General features: G+C 42.7%; 1 protein-coding gene across 1 annotated transcript; it reads right to left on the reverse strand.

The window, feature by feature from the left end:
* Positions 1-5,721: 5,721 nt before the first annotated feature.
* Positions 5,722-19,163, reverse strand: LOC120915525 (indolethylamine N-methyltransferase-like). Its single transcript, XM_040326098.1, has 4 exons — positions 19,025-19,163; positions 14,210-14,404; positions 11,054-11,261; positions 5,722-6,233 (listed from the first exon to the last, which is right to left on the reverse strand). Exons 2-4 carry the CDS (start codon positions 14,340-14,342, stop codon positions 5,810-5,812), a joined length of 765 nt encoding a protein of 254 aa, XP_040182032.1. The 5' UTR covers positions 14,343-14,404; positions 19,025-19,163; the 3' UTR covers positions 5,722-5,809.
* Positions 19,164-19,976: the final 813 nt, after the last annotated feature.

Genomic DNA, 19,976 nt, shown 5'->3' on the forward strand with positions numbered 1-19,976 from the left:
AGGCCGTCTTTTTACTTATTCAGAACCACCCCGCGGCCGTATAAAGTCGTACGGGCGTCGGGTAGTGGTTAAAGGAGTTGTAAAGGAAAACATTGTTTTGTCTAAAATTAATGTCTGCAAGGTAGACAGACAGAATAGTGTAATGATTCTGTTAAAAAACGAGTAAATACCTATTAAATCCCTTCATCTATATCACCTCCGGCATTCTAGTTTATGTTCTCTCATTCACTTCCTGGTTTGCGGCGCTCGTTCATGTAACAACTACATTTCCCAGTATGAATTGCGGCACGCCTAGTAATTCACACCTCCTTGAAGTCTCTAACACGTAGAGAGCGTCCTGCCACACAGATGTAGTTCCCAGGAGGGGGCGAGCACGTCACTGACCACTGCAGTAAAGCCTCCCATCACGGTGGTCAGTAAAATCAGACAAGCAGGAAGTGAACAGAACAGAGAAGAAATAGAGCAACTTCTGAGCAAAAACGAACAATGAGGAAGTGAAAAGAGGAATGTCTGCAGGTAAAGGATGCTTATTATGAAAAAAATAAAATGTCCTTTACAACCCCTTTAAGCCCTGTACACACAATCGGATATCTGATGGAATAGATTTTTTCGTCAGAAATCCGATGAAGCTGAATTTCATCAGTCTTGCCTACACACCATCGGTCAAAAATCCGACCGTGTCCAACGTGGTGACGTAAAATACTACGACGTGCTGAGAAAAATGAAGTTCAATGCTTCCGAGCATGCGTCGACTTGACCAATGGAAAACAAACCGATGGGGCCCACACACGATCGGTTTGTCTGCCAACCATGGCTGTCATATGCAGCCACTGTGCCCAGCAAATGCAGACAACTGTGCCCATCATATAAAACAAGAAAAGCGTGGCCCTTTCCTACAAGACAAGCGCTTATGTGACAGTGAAATAAATGAATACCCTTAATGGGTAAAGGAAGAGTCAATTAAGGCTACAGCTGCTACCATATAACCTGCCAAATGGCAAGTGATACACATAAAACAAAAACAGAAAAAAGGCAGCGCTATACAAAAACCCCCTTAAAGTGGAGGTTCACCCAAAAATTCAATTTTAACATTACATTCAGCCAAGTTGTCATAATGACAATCGGCTGTTTTTTTTAATTTTATCCCCGTACATACCGTATTTTCACCGCCGCTTCCGGGTATGTCTTCTGCGGGACTGGGCGTTCCTAATTGATTGAAAGGCTTCCGACCGTCGCATACTGCGCGTCACGAGTTGCCGAAAGAAGCCGAACGTCGGTGCGCAGGCGCCGTATAGAGCAGCACCGACGTTTGGCTTCTTTCGGCAACTCGTGACGCGCAGTATGCGACGGTCGGAAGCCTGTCAATCAATTAGGTACGCCCAGTCCCGAAGAAGACATACCCAGAAGCGACAGTGAAAATACGGTATGTACAGGGAAAACATTTTAAAAAAAACCAGCCGATTGTCATTATGACAACTCGGCTGAATGTAATGTTAAAAACGTATTTTTGGGCGAACCCCCGCTTCACCAACACCTCCACATGAGTAGAAAAGCGGGGGGGGGGGGGGGGGGTACAGATTTCCCCTGCGTATAAAAATCTTACCAGAAAGCACTGGAACAATACGCATAAATATCAGAGTATTACATGGAGAATCTATCCCAAGATATTTCCTCTCCAAGTCTCTTTAATACCAGACAGCTGAATCTCACAATCAAAGGGTCATTAAAAAACAAAAGGAGGAAACACCATAGCGTAATCCCACTGAAACTATTTATTTGAATTAAACATCAACACTCCCCCTGTAAGACTTGCACTTACAAATGTTAGAAAAGAAGCAGGCATTTAATCACATTTAGTCAGCGAGAACGATCGGGAATCGTTACGGCATCTCCTACCCCACTGAGCTTATCTCCCCAGCGGTAGTCACTGCCGTCTCTCAGAGCGACATGCTGGCGTCCATACTATTCGTGGTATGGCCCCATGCTGACGCGTTTCGTCATCCACCACATAATCTGAGGATGTGACCATACAACGCAACGTACCCTTATATACTGTGGCTGGCCGGTGAACATTTAACCACTTCCATACCAGGCACTTATGCACCTTCCCGCCCAAGCCAATTTTCAGCTTTCAGCACTGTCGCACTTTGAATGACAATTGCGCGGTCCTGCGACGTGGCTCCCAAACAAAATTGGTGTCCTTTTTTCCCCTCAAATAGAGCTTTCTTTTGGTGGTATTTGATCACCTCTGCGATTTTTTTTTTTGCGCAACAACTAAAAAAAGAGTGAACATTTTAAAAAAAAAAATACGTTTTTATTTTTTTCTGTAATTTTTTTTGTAAATAAGTAAGTTTTCTCTTTCAATTACGGGCACTGATATGGCGGCACTGATGGGCACCGATGAGATGGCACTGATGGACATCGATGAGGTAGTACTGACGGGCACAGATGAGGTGGCACTGATTGGCGGCGCTGGTATGTGGCACTGATGGGCACACATAGGCGGCACTGATGGGCACACATAGGCGGCACTGATGGGCACTCATGGGCGGCACTGATGGGCACTCATGGGCGGCACTGGGCACTCATAGGCGGCACAGATGGGCACTCATGGGCGGCACTGATGGATACTTATGGGTGGCACAGATGGGCACTGATAGGTGGGCACTGGGCATGGATGGGCACTGTGGGGTGGCACTGATGGACACTGTGGGGCGGCACTGATGGGCACCGATGAGATGGCACTGATGGACATCGATGAGGTAGTACTGACGGGCACAGATGAGGTGGCACTGATTGGCGGCGCTGGTATGTGGCACTGATGGGCACACATAGGCCGCACTGATGGGCACACATAGGCGGCACTGATGGGCACTCATGGGCGGCACTGATGGGCACTCATGGGTGGCACTGGGCACTCATGGGCGGCACTGATGGATACTTATGGGTGGCACAGATGGGCACTGATAGGTGGGCACTGGGCATGGATGGGCACTGTGGGGTGGCACTGATGGACACTGTGGGGTGGCACTGATGGACACTTGGGGTGGCACTGATGGACATTGTGGGGCAGCACTGATCTACCCATGTTGCCAGTCAGTGCCCATTTGTGGGCACTGATTGGCATCTTTTTTTTTTTTAAAAAAGGCTTTTTTTTAAGACTTTTTTAAAAAAAAATACATGCTTTTTTTTTTTTTGGCCCACCCTGGTATATGCCATATACTACCTATCTTACTTATGTATTACATGCTGTAGTTATTCTGAATTATTGTCCTTATATGTCCTTACTGTAGTATCTGCTTTATACGTTGGCTCTCCTGAGGAAGCGGTTTACCGCGAAACTAGTCGAGACCCTGACCAATCTATCCACTGATAATTACAGATGTCTCTTGGGCGATCCCCGAGTCTCTGTTTTTCTCATTTTAATTTATGTCAACTGTATATTTGTTTTTTATTACTAATAAAGTTTTTTATTATCCTGTATTCTGTTATTATCGGTACCGAGATAGTCCATTAAATTCTTGGGTGGGCATGTTACATGGTAAGTCTCAGCAACTATACAGAAAAATCACATGGTGTGAAAACAGGATGAAATTTTCAAAACACCAGGAGCTCTTTTTATAAAAACCTTTGTTGTTGGATAAATGTTGCACCGGTTTATGTATGCTCAATGAATCTTGCCTGTATTTTCTTTAATATTTGAATTTGTATGATTATCGGCTCCATCTAGTGGACAAAAAGTGGTATATTTTCTCATTCAGGAGTTTCAGAAAACTATACTACATTTTGGCCACTAGATAGTGTATATGCCACATATAAAATAGATAAACTCTAATATCTACAGTTTAGGTGTTCAAGAGGCGCTTCAGGCTCCCTCAGAAAAAAATAAGTCAGCAGCTACATATACTGTAGCTGCTGATGCTGAATTTTATTATTAGGACTCCTACATGTCCACCATGAATCCAGCAGTGTCGTCACCCCAGCCGATTTTTTTAAACTTACATTCCTAGATTCAAAGACGCCGCCGCAACTTTAAGGCGGCATAGCGTACCGTATTTACGCTACGCCGCCTTAAGTCAGAGAGGCAAGTACTGTATTCACAAAGTACTTGCCTCCTAACTTACGGTGGCGTATCGTAAATGCGGCCGGCGTAAGCGCGCCTAATTCAAATGAGGATGGGGGGGTGTGTTTTTTGTTAATTACTCGTGACCCGACTTGATTGACGTTTTTTACGAACGGCGCATGCGCCGTCCGTGTACATATCCCAGTGTGCATTGCTCCAAAGTACGCCGCAAAGACGTATTGGTTTCGATGTGAACGTAAATTACGTCCAGCCCCATTCACGGATGACTTACGCAAACGACGTCAAATTTTCAAATTTAGTCGTGGGAACGACAGCCATACTTAACATTGGCTACGCCACCTAGGGGGCAGCTTTATCTTTATGCGTACCTCTTACGGAAACGGCGTATCTTTACTGTGACGGGCGCACGTACGTTCGTGAATGGGCGTATCTAATCATTTGCATATTCTACGCCAAACTCAACAGGAGCACCACCTAGCGGCCAGCGGAAAAATTGCACCCTAAGATACGACGGCGTAGGAGACTTACGCCGCTCGTATCTTAGCCTAATTTAAGCGTATCTGGTTTCCAGAATACGCTTAAATTTAGGACGGCGTAGATTCAGAGTTACGTCGGCGTATCTACTGATACGCCGGCGTAAAGCTACCTGAATCTGGCTATTAAACTACAAAGTTAGGTATACAGTACAAAAATTTCACTTGATAAAAAGACAAATAATTATGTCACATACTTTAATATCAGGATTTTATAACTCTCTGGGGTAGATTCAGATTTACGATCCGCCAGCGCAAGTTTGAGAGGCTAGTGCTGTATTCAGAAAGCACTTACCTCAAAACTTGCGGCGGCGTATCGTAAATCCCCTGGCGGAATTCAAATTCCGCGGCTAGGGGGAGTGTAGTATTTAAATCAGGCGCGTCCCCGCGTCGATTTAACTGCGCATGCGCCGTCCGCGAATTTTCCCGGTGTGCATTGCTCCAAATGACGTCGCTGGTTTCGACGTGAACGTAAATTACGTCCATCCGTATTCGCGAATGACTTACGCAAACGACGTAAAAATTCAAAACTCGGCGTGGGAACGACGGCCATACTTAACATAGGATACGCCGCATATAGCAGGGGTAACTATCCGCCGGAAAAAGCCGAACGCAAACGACGTAAAAAAAAAGCGACGGGCGGGCGTTCGTTTCTGAATCGGCGGATCTCCTCATTTGCATATTCGTCAAGAGTAAAACACGAAACGCCACCTAGCGGCCAGCGGTAGATTGCAGCCTAAGATCCGACGGTGTAAGTCACTTACACGTGGCGGATCTTAGGGAGATCTATGCGGAACTGATTCTTATGAATCGGTCGCATAGATCCGACCGTCGGATCTCAGAGATACGACGGCGTATCAGGAGATACGCCGTCGTATCTCTATCTGAATCTCCCCCTCTGTGTCTACTGTCCATTGCAGAGATTCCCACAGTTCCTGTCCCTGTGAAACTTGTACAAGAAATGGGGTAGTATGGTTGTCACAGGGATAGGAAGGCATGGACAGCAACATTTTTTTTTCCTTGCTCGTTTCCCTATAGGAGAGAACAGTTGGCTTTAAATAAATGCTTGTACCTTTCTCCCAGAGAAAAAAAAAAAATACAACGTTTCAGGAAATGGCAAAATGTATTATACATTTTAATAATGTTTGGTTCACCACGGTGAGAGGAGATCTCTAGGCTTTGGTTTTCAGGCTTATTCTACTTTGCGAGCAAGGACAAAACCCAAATGGCTGTAGTCAACATTATCACTGGGCTCCACAGATTTAATGACAGATGACTTTTCAATGTGGAAACCGGCTTTTTTCACGTGATCATGCACTTCTGTCTCGTTCATGGAGAGGGAGGAATAGCGATCGTTGCCCACATCGTAGAAGGTCATGTTCAGGGGCGTAAACAGCAGCAGCTGGCCTCCAAGTTTCAGTCTAGACGTGGCTCCCTTCAGGTTCCTCTGGTAGTCTTCTTCATTTTTACTGATGACATTTAATGTCCAATGACTGAGGACAGCATCCACCTGTGGCACCACCTCAGGATCCAGGCCTGTGGTTTCATGGTTTTCCCACTTATAAACCCCTTTTATTGTTTTTCTCACCTGGTCTTCCTTCTCCTTCCATTCTTGTCTGGAACAAGAAATCATGTCTGATAATAGCAATAGGAATCGTTTGTACTATAACTGCTGGTTTTACTACTAACAGAGATACTACTGTAGCGCCCTGCTCCTGTTAACCACTTCCATACCGAGCCTATTTTGGAACTTCTCTCCTACATGCATAAATCATATTTTTTTTGTTAGAAAATTACTCAGAACCCCCAAACACTATATATGTTTTTTTAGCAGACACCCTAGGGAATAAAATGCCGGCCATTGCAACTTTTTATCTCGCACAGTATTTGCGCAATCATTTTTCAAACGCCTTTTTTGGGGAAAAAACTGTTTTGTGAAATAAAAAATAACAAAACAGTAAAGTTAGCCCAATTTTTTTGTATAATGTGAAAGATGAAGTTGCGCCGAGTAAATAGATACCTAACATGTCACGCTTTAAAATTGCACACACTCATGGAATGGCGGCAAACGTCAGTACTTGAAAATCTCCATAGGCCTCGCTTATTTTTTTTTTACAAGTTACAAATTTAGAGTTACAGAGTAGGTCTAGTGCTAGAATTGTTGCTGGCGCTCTAACACACGCGGCGATACCTCACATGTGTGGTTTGCGTTTACATATGTGGGCGGGACTTATGTGTGTGTTCGCTTCTAAACGCGAGCTACCGGGGATAGGGGCGTTTAAATTTTATTTTTTTATTATTTTATTTTTTATTTTACTCAATTTCTTTTATTTTTACACTTTTTTTGTAATTTTTTTTTTTTTTTGATCACTTTTATTCCTATTACAAGGAATGTAAACATCCCTTGTAATAGGAATGGTTTGTGACAGGTCCTCTTTATGGAGAGATGCGGGGTCAATAAGACCCCACATCTCTCCTCCAGGCTGGAAAGCATTAGATCGTGAAAAAAAATTCACCGATCTAATGTTTTCAGCCGCGATTGCGGCTGTGTTTACATTCCAGGACCCGGGCGTGACGTCATAACATCGTGCCCGGGCCTCCGACGATCACAGAGATGACTTGTGACCATCTGGTCACCAGTCTACTCTATGGTTTCCATCGGACGCCGGCGGATCGTTTCTCTGGGTCTCCAATGGCAAAGAAGAGCCCGGAGAAGCACCGGATGGCGGCGGGAGGGGGGCGTCCCCTCCCACCCGCTACAAGAACGATCAAGCGGCGGAACCGCCGCTATGATCATTGTTATGGTGCAGGGATTCGTCGGCTGAAGAGATGGATATCTGAATGATGCCTGTAGCTGCAGGCATCATTCAGATATCCCCACTGAAAGTCCAGGACGTCATATGACGTCCTTGGGCGGGAAGTGGTTAAAGCTAGGGTTCACCCGAAATTTTTTTTAACATTAGATTGAGGCTAATTTTACTAAGCAGAATTGGGTGTTTTTTTTTTAAATCAATGCAGTACTTACCGTTTTAGAGATAGATGTTCTCCGTGGCTTCCGGGTATGATCTTCGGGACTGGGCGTTCCTATTTGATTGACAGCCTTCCGATGGACGCATACAGCGCGTCACCAGTTGCCGGTGCGGCTCTATACGGCGCCTGCGCACCGACGTTCGGCTACTTTCGGGAACTCGTGACGCGCTGTATGCGACGGTCGGAAGAGCTGTCAATCAAATAGGAACGCCCAGTCCCGCAGCCCATACCCGGAAGACGTGGAGAACATCTATCTCTAAGTACTGCATTGATTTAAAAAAAAAACACCCGATTCTGCTTAGTAAAATTAGCCTCAATCTAATGTTAAAAATTGATTTTTTTTGGGTGAACCTCCACTTTAAGTAGGCGCTATTTGTAAATTTAGTTATCTGAGCTATAGTTTAGCTCAGAAGATTATGCCGAGTTATGGGTTTCTTTTCTAGTTCAGCTGCGTTGCGCATCTTCCACTTGACTGTGGTTGGAAATGCAACGGGCTGGGTGTATTGAGTGCCTTTTTCCCAGATGCAGCCCAGTGGGCGTGGTCTACCCGCTGTGCATTCTGGGAGAGGGTCCCTAAGGGACAGACACCATTATGGTTGGGTCTTCAATCCTGACCGGATGGCCCTCCTGGCCTTAGGGATGCATCAGCAGTGTTTTCCGGTCTCGGGGGCCTGCTGGCTGAGGCCCCGCAACTGAGAGTAGACCCAGGAGTGGTCCTGTGCTGTCTTGCCTGCGGGAAGAAGCCGAACAATTGGGGACTCAATTGGAGGACGTATCCTGGCCAATTTACCTCACTGTGCTGCCGGCCTGGCTGAAAGATCCTGGCACCGTGAGCTGTGTACTTTCTTTGGAATTTCGCTAAGTGTGTGTGGTTACACGATCTTGTGGCAGAGGGCTGTATAATGACTCGACAACACTCATCAAGTCTGTGGCAGAGACTTTGAACGAGCTTCGCACCGGCTGCTAGGTCAGTGAGAGAGGCCTATCCGGTTGTTGCTGAATCCAGTATGGAAACGATTTGTCCTTTGGATCCAAGATTATCCCTGTGATGGTAACTGAATCTCCCCTATCCCACCACCCATTGGTTGGAACATGTTTGATAAAATCTTTTGAAGAAAAGAAACCAAGTGTTGGTGCGGACATTTGTGAATAACTCTTCAAGAGGGACCCCTAGGACGAGTGTGGTGAACAGTAAGGTAACGGCAGGCCCAAATCTAAACCAGCAGCTCCTTCATGGGTAGTGCTACACTACAATAGATATCTTTAGCTTTTTTTTTACTATTACTATTAATAATGATATTACTACTTAAAGCGGAGTTCCATCCAAAATTGGAACTTTCGCTTATCCCACTCCTCACCCCCTTACATGCCACATTTGGCATGCAATTTTTTTTGGGGGGGAGTGGGGGCTTCAGGAGGAGTGGGACTTCCTGTCCCACTTCCTCCTTCCGCCGAGAGGCTGGTTAGGCGATTAAGCTTAATCGCCTACAGCAGCCCCTCCCTGTAGGCGATCGCCTAGGACACGTCACAGGTCCTAGGCGATCTCCTGTCCAATCAGACGGCGCAGCGCCGGGCCGCGCCGCGTGCGCAGTGCCGCTCGCACATGCGCAGTGGGTGCCCGGGCGTGAACCCGAAAGCTGTCACGACCGGGTGCCCAGAGTTGAAATGAAGACACCGGCCGGGGAGGGGGGGAGAGGAGCAGAGCCCCGGCCGTCGCTGGAACGCTGGAGCAGGTAAGTGTATGTTTATTAAAAGCCAGCAGCTACTTTTTGTAGCTGCTGACTTTTAATAAACATAAAAATTGGCTGGAACTCCCCTTTAAGCTGGCAATACTACTAACAATAGTATACCACTACAACTTTACTATTTGTAAAGGATATTCAACTGTAATCGCTACTAGTAGTAAGTTGACAATAGAATTGCTTCTCCTCCTACTGCTATTACAGATAATATAATCATTTTTTATTTCTACAATTACTTGTGCTACTGTTAGAAATTATTCTACAATTAATGCCAGTAATGCTACTAATAAAACTATATGACCACATTAGTGCCACTATTATTACTATTGGTTTTGCTTCTGTAATTACTACTAGTAGTAATAGAATTGCTTCTCCCTCTCCTTTTACTATGATATAATATAGCAACTTTTTATTATTACAATTACTTCTACTACTATTAATTGCAATATAACTAGAAATGCCATCCATATTAGTACAAATATTATGTTACTTTTCATTTTCTACTATCGTCATTAGTCCTAAAGGTTGATTACTAATAGAAGTAAAGATAATAAAAAAAAATCCTACTACACTGGGAAATATGTATATTTTGTATTACTACAATTATTCTAATAATAATAATATTGATCCAACTACTATTGCCAGCAATATTACTACAATTACAATTCCACTATACCGTTTCATTACTGTAATTTCTAATGGTTATGCTGCTGTGAATACTACTATTCATAAAGGTGATAATAATATTGCTTCTTCTCCTACTACTACTACAGATCATATAATAATATTTTTGTAGCACTATGGTTACTGTTCCTGCTATTAGTAATGATCTTACTACCTGCCGAGCTTGCGCGCAGAACGAACGCATATGTAAGTCATATGCGCCTGCATATGAAAACGGTGTTTAAACTACACATATGAGGTATCACCACGATCGTTAGAGTGAGAGCAATAATTCTAGCACTAGACCTTCTCTGTAACTCTAAACATGTAACCTGTTAAATTTTTTAAACGTCACCTATGGAGATTTTTAAGTGTAAAAATTGTCGCCATTCCACTAGCGGGTGCAATTTTGAAGCGTGACATGTTGGGTATCAATTTACTCGGCATAACATTATTTTGTACAATATAACAAATTTGGCTAACTTTACTGTTGTCTTATTTTTTTAAGTCAAAAAAGTGTATTTCAAAATATTGCTTTTTTTAAAAAAAAAATTGTCGCTCTTTTTTGTTTATAGTGCAAAAAAAATAAAATGCAGAGGTAATCAAATACCACCAAAAGAAAGCTCTATTTGTGGGGGAAAAAGGGATGTCAATTTTGTTTGGGAGCCACGTCGCACGACCGCGCAATTGTCAGTGCCAAATCGCAAAAAAATGTCCCGGGGCTGAAGTGGTTAAAGGTACAGCGCACAGTAGTGATGTAGGGGTAGTGAAGTAGGGGCTGGCAGATGGAACCACAAGACTTGTCAGGGAAGGCAGCCATCTAACACACCTAAAAGGGATTAGCGTATGGAAAAAATATACAGCTCTTCCCAATTAAATGAATGAATGAATGAAAAACGTATATAGCGCGGCGCATGCGAACTGATTCGCCTCTGGGCGCTTGGTGGGACTTGGTGACCAAATTGTATTCTTCTCTTATGTTCCCCTAATGTAAAGCATACCTGTTACCCTCAAGATGGCAGACTCGTTTGGGAGCATGTGACAAATCAGTGGCTTTGTCGTCCTTGTCCATCCATTGCTTGAAGTGTGTGAAGCTGGCATCATTCATCTGCACAACATAGATCTCTTTGAAAATATCGCTGAGTGCAAAGAGTTGGTAGATTAGGGGCCCAACACTGATATCAAGTAACTTGTCTCTTTTCAGCTGCCCTGTGGGGAAAAACAACAATAAAACCAAAATTCTTTCATTACAGCTGAACTCTAAGCAGATTTAATAAAAACACAAATTCATGCAGTTCTGTATTTATTTATTTATATATACAATTTAACACAGGGCCGCTGATTGAAATCATGGGGCCCCGTACAGCCTACCTGACGGGGCCCCCTTCAGCTCCACCCCTGGTCCCGCCCCTGGTCCCTCCTTTAGCTCCACCCCTGGCCCCACCTTGAAACTGTCTCTGCAGCACGTTACGGGATTGGCGGCATTGGTAGGCACCTGGAGCAGAGAACCCCGGGGGGGGGGGGGGGGGCTGCCATCTGAAATTGAAATTGAGAAGCGGGAGGGGGGGGGGCTGCCGCGAATTGAGAAGCGGAGGGGGGCCCTTTACAAATTATTAATAAAAATGAAAAATGAAAAAATAAAAATATATAAAATAAATAAATGAACATTTATAAAAAAAGGGGGGGGTTGCCATTCAGGGCCCTGGGGACCTCTGGGCCCTTTAATTAAAAAAAAAAAAAGGGGGGTTTGCCACATGTAGCCTACCAGTGCTGATCAGTGCCACCCAGTGCCCACCAGTGCCACCTATCAATGCCCTTCAGTGCCACTCATCAGTGCCACCTCTCAGTGCCCACCAGTGCCACCTTTTTGGTGCCCATCCTTGCTGTCTTATCGGTGCCCATCCATGCAGTCTCATCAGCGTACATCAATGAAGGAGAAAAATTACCTGTTTGCAAAATGTTATAACAAAATATAAAGAAATATATATATATATTTTTTTTTAAATTTGGTCTTTTTAAATTTTTTCAACAAAAAATAAAAACCGCAGAGGTGATCAAATACCAACGAAAGAAAGCTCTATTTGTGGGTAAAAATGATAAAAATGTCATTCGGGTATAATGTTGTATGACCGTGCAATTGTCATTCAAAGTGCATCAGCGCTGAAAGCTGAAAATTGGTCTGGACAGGAGGGGGGTTTAAGTGCCCAGTAAGCAAGTGGTTAAAGTCTATAAGACATCCAAATATAGTCCAGCTTTATTTCTCTATTGGCTGGTCTTCCATTACATCAATATTGACTTTTCTACAACAGTCAAGTATGGAAGAGGAACCACCAGAGATGCAGAGAGCCAACAAAAAGAAATAACAAAAACATGTTTAGAAAATCTCGTTGTTTTTTTCCTATCAATTTTGCCAATTTATAGCTATTTTTACAAGCTTTCTATGAAACTGTGGATGGTTGGGAACCCTCAGCGATGACCATTTGGCCACTGTGCTTCCTTAGCTGAGCTTTTATGCATTGGTAGTCTATACATTACATTACCTGTGGAAGCCATCTCATGGATGATCATTACATGACCTGTAGAAGTCAACTCATGGATGATCATTACATGACTTGTAGAAGCCAACTCATGGATGATCATTACATTACATGTAGAAGTCATCTCATGGATGATCATTACATGACCTGTAGAAGCCAACTCATGGATGATCATTACATTACATGTAGAAGCCAACTCATGGATGATCATTACATGACCTGTAGAAGCCAACTTATGGATGATCATTACATTACGTGTAGAAGCCAACTCATGGATGATCATTACATGACCTGTAGAAGCCATCTCATGGATGATCATTACATGACCTGTGGAAGCCATCTCATGGATGATCATTACATGACCTGTAGAAGCCAACTCATGGATGATCATTACATTACCTGTGGAAGCCATCGCATTGATGATCATTACGTTACCGGTAGAAGCCAACTCATGGATGATCATTAAATTACCTGTGGAAGCCAACTCATGGATGATCATTACAAGACCTGTGGAAGCCATCTCATTGATGATCATTACGTTACCTGTGGAAGCCATCTCATGGATGATCATTACATGACTTGTAGAAGCCATCTCATGGATGATCATTACATGACCTGTAGAAGCCAACTTATGGATGATCATTACATTACGTGTAGAAGCCAACTCATGAATGATCATTACATTACATGTAGAAGCCATCTCATGGATGATCATTACTGTTGCAATATTAATATAGATGTGTAGGTATTTAAATATTGTGTTATGTGTATGGCATGGTATATCTGTGTTACATACAGGCATTCAAGGTTACACATCAAAAGGTGTTTGCTGACCAAAAGGGTTAGTGGTCAAACACAGATCAAAGGAACAGCTGAGGACCCTTTGATGTGTTAATCTTATCTAAGACTAGGTGTGTGAGATGGCCTGGTACTTCCTTACATACAAGTATTTATTGATGGTAATTAGACTTGGGGAATTATTCCTATTCAGGGAAACAGTTGGTTGACCTGGAAGAACCACTCCCTCCAGTGTGAGACCAGTATTTGAGAAAGTAAAGCTGGCATTCAGTCTTGTCACTCTATGATGAATATAGCACAGGTCTGGGAAAATATGGGATTTTGAATTACTCTGTTGGATTTGTATCGTCTGTGGACTTTGGATGGAAGTTAATTAAATTTGCGTTCTCTGGAGAGCCTGTGTGTTGCTGCGAAACAACTTAATTTATAGTCATCATACTAACATCTAAACATCTATTATCTAACCGGAGGACTATACATCTATATCACTACATGTATTGGACACACTTCTATGAGATCACTACAATTACATGACCTGTAGAAGCCAACTTATGGATGATCATTACATTACGTGTAGAAGCCAACTCATGGATGATCATTACATGACCTGTAGAAGCCAACTCATGGATGATCATTACATGACCTGTAGAAGCCATGTCATGGATGATCATTACATGACTGTAGAAGCCATCTTATGGATGATCATTACATGACCTGTAGAAGCCATCTCATGGATGATCATTACATGACCTGTAGAAGCCATCTCATGGATGATCATTACATGACCTGTAGAAGCCATCTCATGGATGATCATTACATTACCTGTGGAAGCCATCTCATTGATGGTCCTTGTAGAAAAGCACATGCTTTCTTCGATTTTACAGCTCTTCCCATGGGAAAAAAGAGTATTAAACTCCTTGCCATCAAAATCTTGTTTGGAATTGGTTGCAGACATTTTCTACACTGGATCTTCGCGGTGGAGGTGTCCTACTGCTTCAAATGTCACCGTTTATATATCTGTGGAATATAAAGGTTTCCGTTCAATGCCAATATCACACTTCTTATGTCAATATTGTGGTATTTGGTAGCTAAGGCTGCATTCACACCTGAGCGTAGGGCGTTCGGTCGTTTTTTCGGGCGTTTTTTTTTGCGCATATTCATGCTTATTTGCGCGTTTGCATACAGCGTCGTGCGACGTTTTTGTACTTCGGGCGTTTCTTATTTTAGCCAATAGGAAAAATTATCATCTTTTCATCACTTGTTGCTATGTTGGTAGATTTTTTTTAATCTTCTGCATGGGCGACAAGTTCTATTGATTAAAGCGACGAAACGCCCATAGCAAACGCCCGTTGTCGCGCGATACGCTCAATACGCGCGTTTCCCATTACTTTCTATGGGAAAAAAAAAACCGCTCAAACGCCTCTGTCGCGCGATTCCCGCGACAAAAAAAGGTCCGGGACTTGTTTGAGCTTCGCGCGACAGGCGTTTGGGCGTTCAGGCGTGAACAGTCACCATAGGGAATAATGTTAATTCTCCCCTCTGGCGTTTGTGAGCAGTGCGCTTCAGGCGTAAAAACGCCTAGGTGTGAATGGGGCCTAAGACAAATAAAAACATCAATTTGTAATACACCCCATCTTGCTTGTTGTCTTTTATTTCCAATTAAAGCCTTATGGAAAATAAATAATAATAAAAAAAATACATCAAGATGAACAGGACCAGCCTTGGGATATTTAGCACCCTGTAATTTTTTTTTAGCACAGAACCTTCAGATACAAACTGAATCTTACACAGTATCCTTGTAAGGGATGAGCTTCGAGTTTGAGTCAAACTCATGTTCGACTTGAACATTGCCTGTCCGGCGAACAGCAAACAATTTGGGGTGTTTTTGCGGCAAATTCGAAAAGCCGCGGAACACCCTGTAAAAGTCTATGGGAGAAATCTAAAGTGTTAATTTTAAAGGCTTATATGCAAGTTATTGTCCTAAAACGTGTTTGGGGACCTGGGTCCTGCCCCAGGGGACATGTATCAATGCAAAAAAAAAAAGTTTTTAAAATGGCAGTTTTTTAACCACTTAAGGACCGCCTCCTGCACATTTACGTCGGCAGAATGGCACGGCTGGGCCCCTTTAAGTGCCCAGGCGTGGGTCGCGCGCATGCGCCGCGGTCCGAAGCTTCGTGACCAGCGCCCCCTAGTGGTTAACTCCTAAACTGCAATTGTCATTTTCACAGTAAACAATGCATTGTTATAGCATTTTTTGCTGTGAAAATGACAATGGTCCCAAAAATGTGTCCGATGTGTCCGCCATAATGCCGCGGTCACGAAAAAAAAATCATTAGTAGTAAAAAAAAGGAATATTTCACTTTTATCGTTTCACTTTAAAGAGGTTGTAAAGGTAAAAGTGTTTTTCCCTAAATAGCTTCCTTTACCTTAGTGCAATCCTCCTTCACTTATCTCATCTAACACACAGCTCCTTTCTCTATCTGCAAAGTAGAGAGTGTCCTGACCCGCCTGCTCGCCCCCTCCCCCCTCAAGAGGCTTTCTCCACACCAGGGAGAAAGCCTTGCATTACTGTGTGGAGTTACAGACAGAAGAATAGGAAGTGAGGATTTCTCATAAGAAATAAGGACATTTAAAAGAAATATCGAAGGATGGGGTAAGTGAAGGAGGACTGCACTAAGGTAAAGGAAGCTATTTACCTTTACAACCCTTATGCTAAAAAGCAACATGCATAGGTGTGAATCGAGCCCAAGGCTCGATTCACACCTATGCATGTTGCTTTTAAACATTTTTGCGGTGCTTGCTGCGGTTTTCGACATGCCTTTTTACTGCGATTTTACCGCGATTTAGCAGTTTTTAGGGCCAGATCCACAAAAGGGATACGCCGGCGTATCTACTGATACGCCGTCGTATCCCTGTTTCTATCTATGCGACTGATTCACAGAATCAGTTACGCATAGATATTCCTAAGATCCGGCAGGTGTAATAGTTTTACACTGTCGGATCTTAGGATGCAGTACCGCGGCCGCCGCTGGGGGCATTTCTCGTCGAAATTCCGCTTCAGGTATGCAAATTAGCACTTACAGAGATCCACAAAGCGGTTTCCCTTCGTGAAGTCTCCGTAAATTGTTAGTTTGCAAACGCAAAGATAGGGTACCTTTTACAAAGTGTAAAGTTAGTACACCTTGTAAAAGTATACCCTTCTTTCCCGCGACACTGTCAAATTTTTTTTAAATTGTTTTTTTCCCGCTGCATCTCTTTTTTCCCGACGCAACTTTTTTTACCCGGCGCGATTCACAAAACTCGGCGCAACGTAACTTCGTGCAAAGCACGTCGGGAAAATCGCGTCGGGAGCATGCGTAGTACGTCCGGCGTGGGAGCGCGCCTAATTTAAATGGGACTCGCCCCATTAGATTGGGCCCGCCTTGCGCCGGACGGATTTAAGTTACACCGCTGAAAATTTCTAGGTAAGTGCTTTGTGGATCGGGCACTTAGGTAGAGATTTTGCGGCAGTGTAACTTAAATAGGAAAAGTTAAGTTACGGCCGCTCGTTGTGGATCTGGCCCTTAGTTTTTTTTATTAATTTGTTTTTTTAGCCGGCAATTAAATTTTTTTTACATTTCCTTTAACAACCAGCTATAAACAGGTTAAACTAAATAATAATAATAAAAAATGCAAATCGCGGTAAAAACACTGTACTTGCGTTTTGGATGCGGGTTCATTGAATTCTATTACATGCAAAGCGCTGCTTTTTGCGGGAAAAAAAGTCCAACCCTTTCCAAAAACCCAGAGGCACAAAAAAGCATTGATGTAAACATGTTCCATAGGAAACCATGTTAAAAAATGTCCCAGCTTTCCCAGTGGACGCCTTGTACGGAGAAACGCAGCGTCGGGTGGAGCCAAGGACTGTGACGTCATCACACTCCAGCTGGTCTGGCGTGAGCCGCCGCTGGTAGTCTGTTTTTAGATTTGTTATCTTTTTTGGATGTCAGTAACCCGCTTTATTCAAATAAAGGGAATCTGTTTTTTCATACTGCACCATGAAGTTTTCCTCTTTTATTTTGACCCAAACTGCTTACTGAATGCCCCTTTCACTGTCCTGAGAGGAGACGGTGGATATGCGCTAAGACAAAGATCCAGCTGATACTAGGAAGTGTTCGGTGTCCCATGGAGAGGTGAAAAGGATCTTCTGCTGTGGATCAACGATCAACTTCAATGTCCGGAGCCTGGTGAACCAATCCCTGTGTGCTGACCTCGTATGATCTCCGTAATAGAGGTCCATCTGAGTCGGTAAGCGGCCATTTATCCACCTTATTTGATGGAAGCATAATACTGAAGATTCATATCCCTGCTCCTGTGTTTGATTGAATACCTGCAGTTTTTTTTGCTACATCTTTTTGCTACCTTATGGACTTCCAAGTTGTTACTTGTTACTTTTTGGACTCCTGACTTTTTTTCTGTTTGGACTGAAATGACCATACAGGATCATTGCTGAAGGGGTGCGGCATTTGTAATTTTTTATTCACATTGCTGCTTGCCTTCACTATATATTAATATTTAGATCATATCCACATGAACAATTTTTATATGATTACGTTTTTATATTCACACACATATATATTCACACACCTTTTTTAGTCGCGGATTATGCGATTTTTAGTCGCTGATTCATGCGACCTTTCAGGTTGCGCATTATTTTTTACCTTATCACATTTATCTTTAGTTTACTATTCTAACTAATATATAATTGCAGCACCTTGTCATATATATTCTTTTGTCACATTATATCATTGTGTTCTAGTAGGAACATATTTTTGGTGGAATTTATATGCACTTTGTGGCACTACAATACACCTCCCATTTGGGGATAGCGCGGATCAACTCCATTTTACATATACAGCTATAAACAGGTAAAAAAAAAACGCAAACCGCAATTCGCGGCAAAAACGCGGTACTTGCGTTTTGGATGTGGGTCCATTGAATTCTATTACATGCAAAACGCTGCTTTTTGCTGGAAAAAAGTTCCTGACCCTTTCCAAAAACGCAGAGGCACTAAAAAGCATTGATGTGAACATGTTCCATAGGAAACCATGTTAAAAAATGTCCCTGCATTTCTGCAAAATGCATCAACAAACTCATTAGTGTGAATGGAGCCTAATGGCTGGTGAAGGTGGGCACATTATCTGTTGAAGACACAATTTGCACAGTGGTGGATAATATATGAATTGAGAAGTCACAAATTCAATAATTGAGAAGTCACAATAATCAAATGCACATGTCTACTAAGAATGTATTTCCCAGTTGGAAAATGTATTCCAATAATCAATATAATCTTATTCTAGTGTTTCACTGTTACAATAGAATGTTCTATTCTACTCTTTGTTCACTTAATAAAATGTATGAAACAAAAAAAAATTAAAATAAGAATCCAAAGTGACAAATGTTCTGCAATCATATGTCACCCCAGTGCTTAAAATTAATATATACAGTACAGTCCTTGTAAAATATATAAAAGTATATAAAAATATTACAGGTGTATAAGTATTCCAGAAGTGACAGGTGCTGTTCAATCATATATCCTTTGTGCTAGTGCTCCTTACTGTGCCCCCTAGAGGTAAGGCACTCATTAGACATACTCACCCCTCGAAGAAGTATTGCACATTCACAGTGTTTGTGCAGCAGTATCCAGTTCCCCGGCTTGGTTTGCTCTTTATGTGTGTTCATTTGTGCCTCCCACCTGGATTGTGGGTTTTCCATATGTGCTGATAATTCTGTTCATTAATATGCCTCCGATATTTTCCCACAACAAATCGCTGACCTCAGCTGCCTTCCCTTCAGATTGGCATTGGTTTGTATGCATATGAGCCACTTTATAATTAATGCAGCCAAGCCTGTTTAAATGTACTGATTAAAGAGCGAGTTAGGAGCACCCATACCCCAGAACATAAGAACAGCGCCACACCTACACCTTTCTAAACATATTATCTTATACTCCACCCAGGTTGTTGTATTTGTAGGGCCCGCTGTTCCTATTACATCGAGCCATTTGCACGGAACCACTCATAAACCCTTCTATGTCTGAGCAGTTGGCTAGTGGTCCCTTAATCAGGTGAAAATGAAATCATAAAAAACAAAAAAACAAATAAAGATCACAATCACAGTAGAAAAACAGGAGACAGAACTACTTGCTATATGTTCTGATAAGCAATATAGAGGTCAAACTGAGAAGCAGCACTAAATTTCCAAAAGGTGAAACAAAACACTATACGGGACAAAAAGCGATCTGGCAGTTTTCCATTCCTATGTGAATGTGTGACGGTCCCAAAGTTAAAAAAAAAATGATAATAAGACTAACATTTTTTAACATCTTAAAGTTCAAAAATGTTAGTCATATTATCATTTATTTAAAAATAAATCATTCTATATGTGAGTGAGTGAATAACTTGTATAGCGCTGCAAATGCGAACTAAATCGCCTCAAGGCGCTTATTTCCATCCAGTGTCGTCCTGATCCTTCAGAAGAGATGAGTCTTAAGTTTTTTCCTGAAGGCCCGATGGTTTTCTTCCATGCGGATGTTTGTGGGTAGAGCGTA

Source organism: Rana temporaria, chromosome 10 (genome assembly GCF_905171775.1).
Source record: "Rana temporaria chromosome 10, aRanTem1.1, whole genome shotgun sequence".
NCBI lineage: Eukaryota > Metazoa > Chordata > Amphibia > Anura > Ranidae > Rana > Rana temporaria.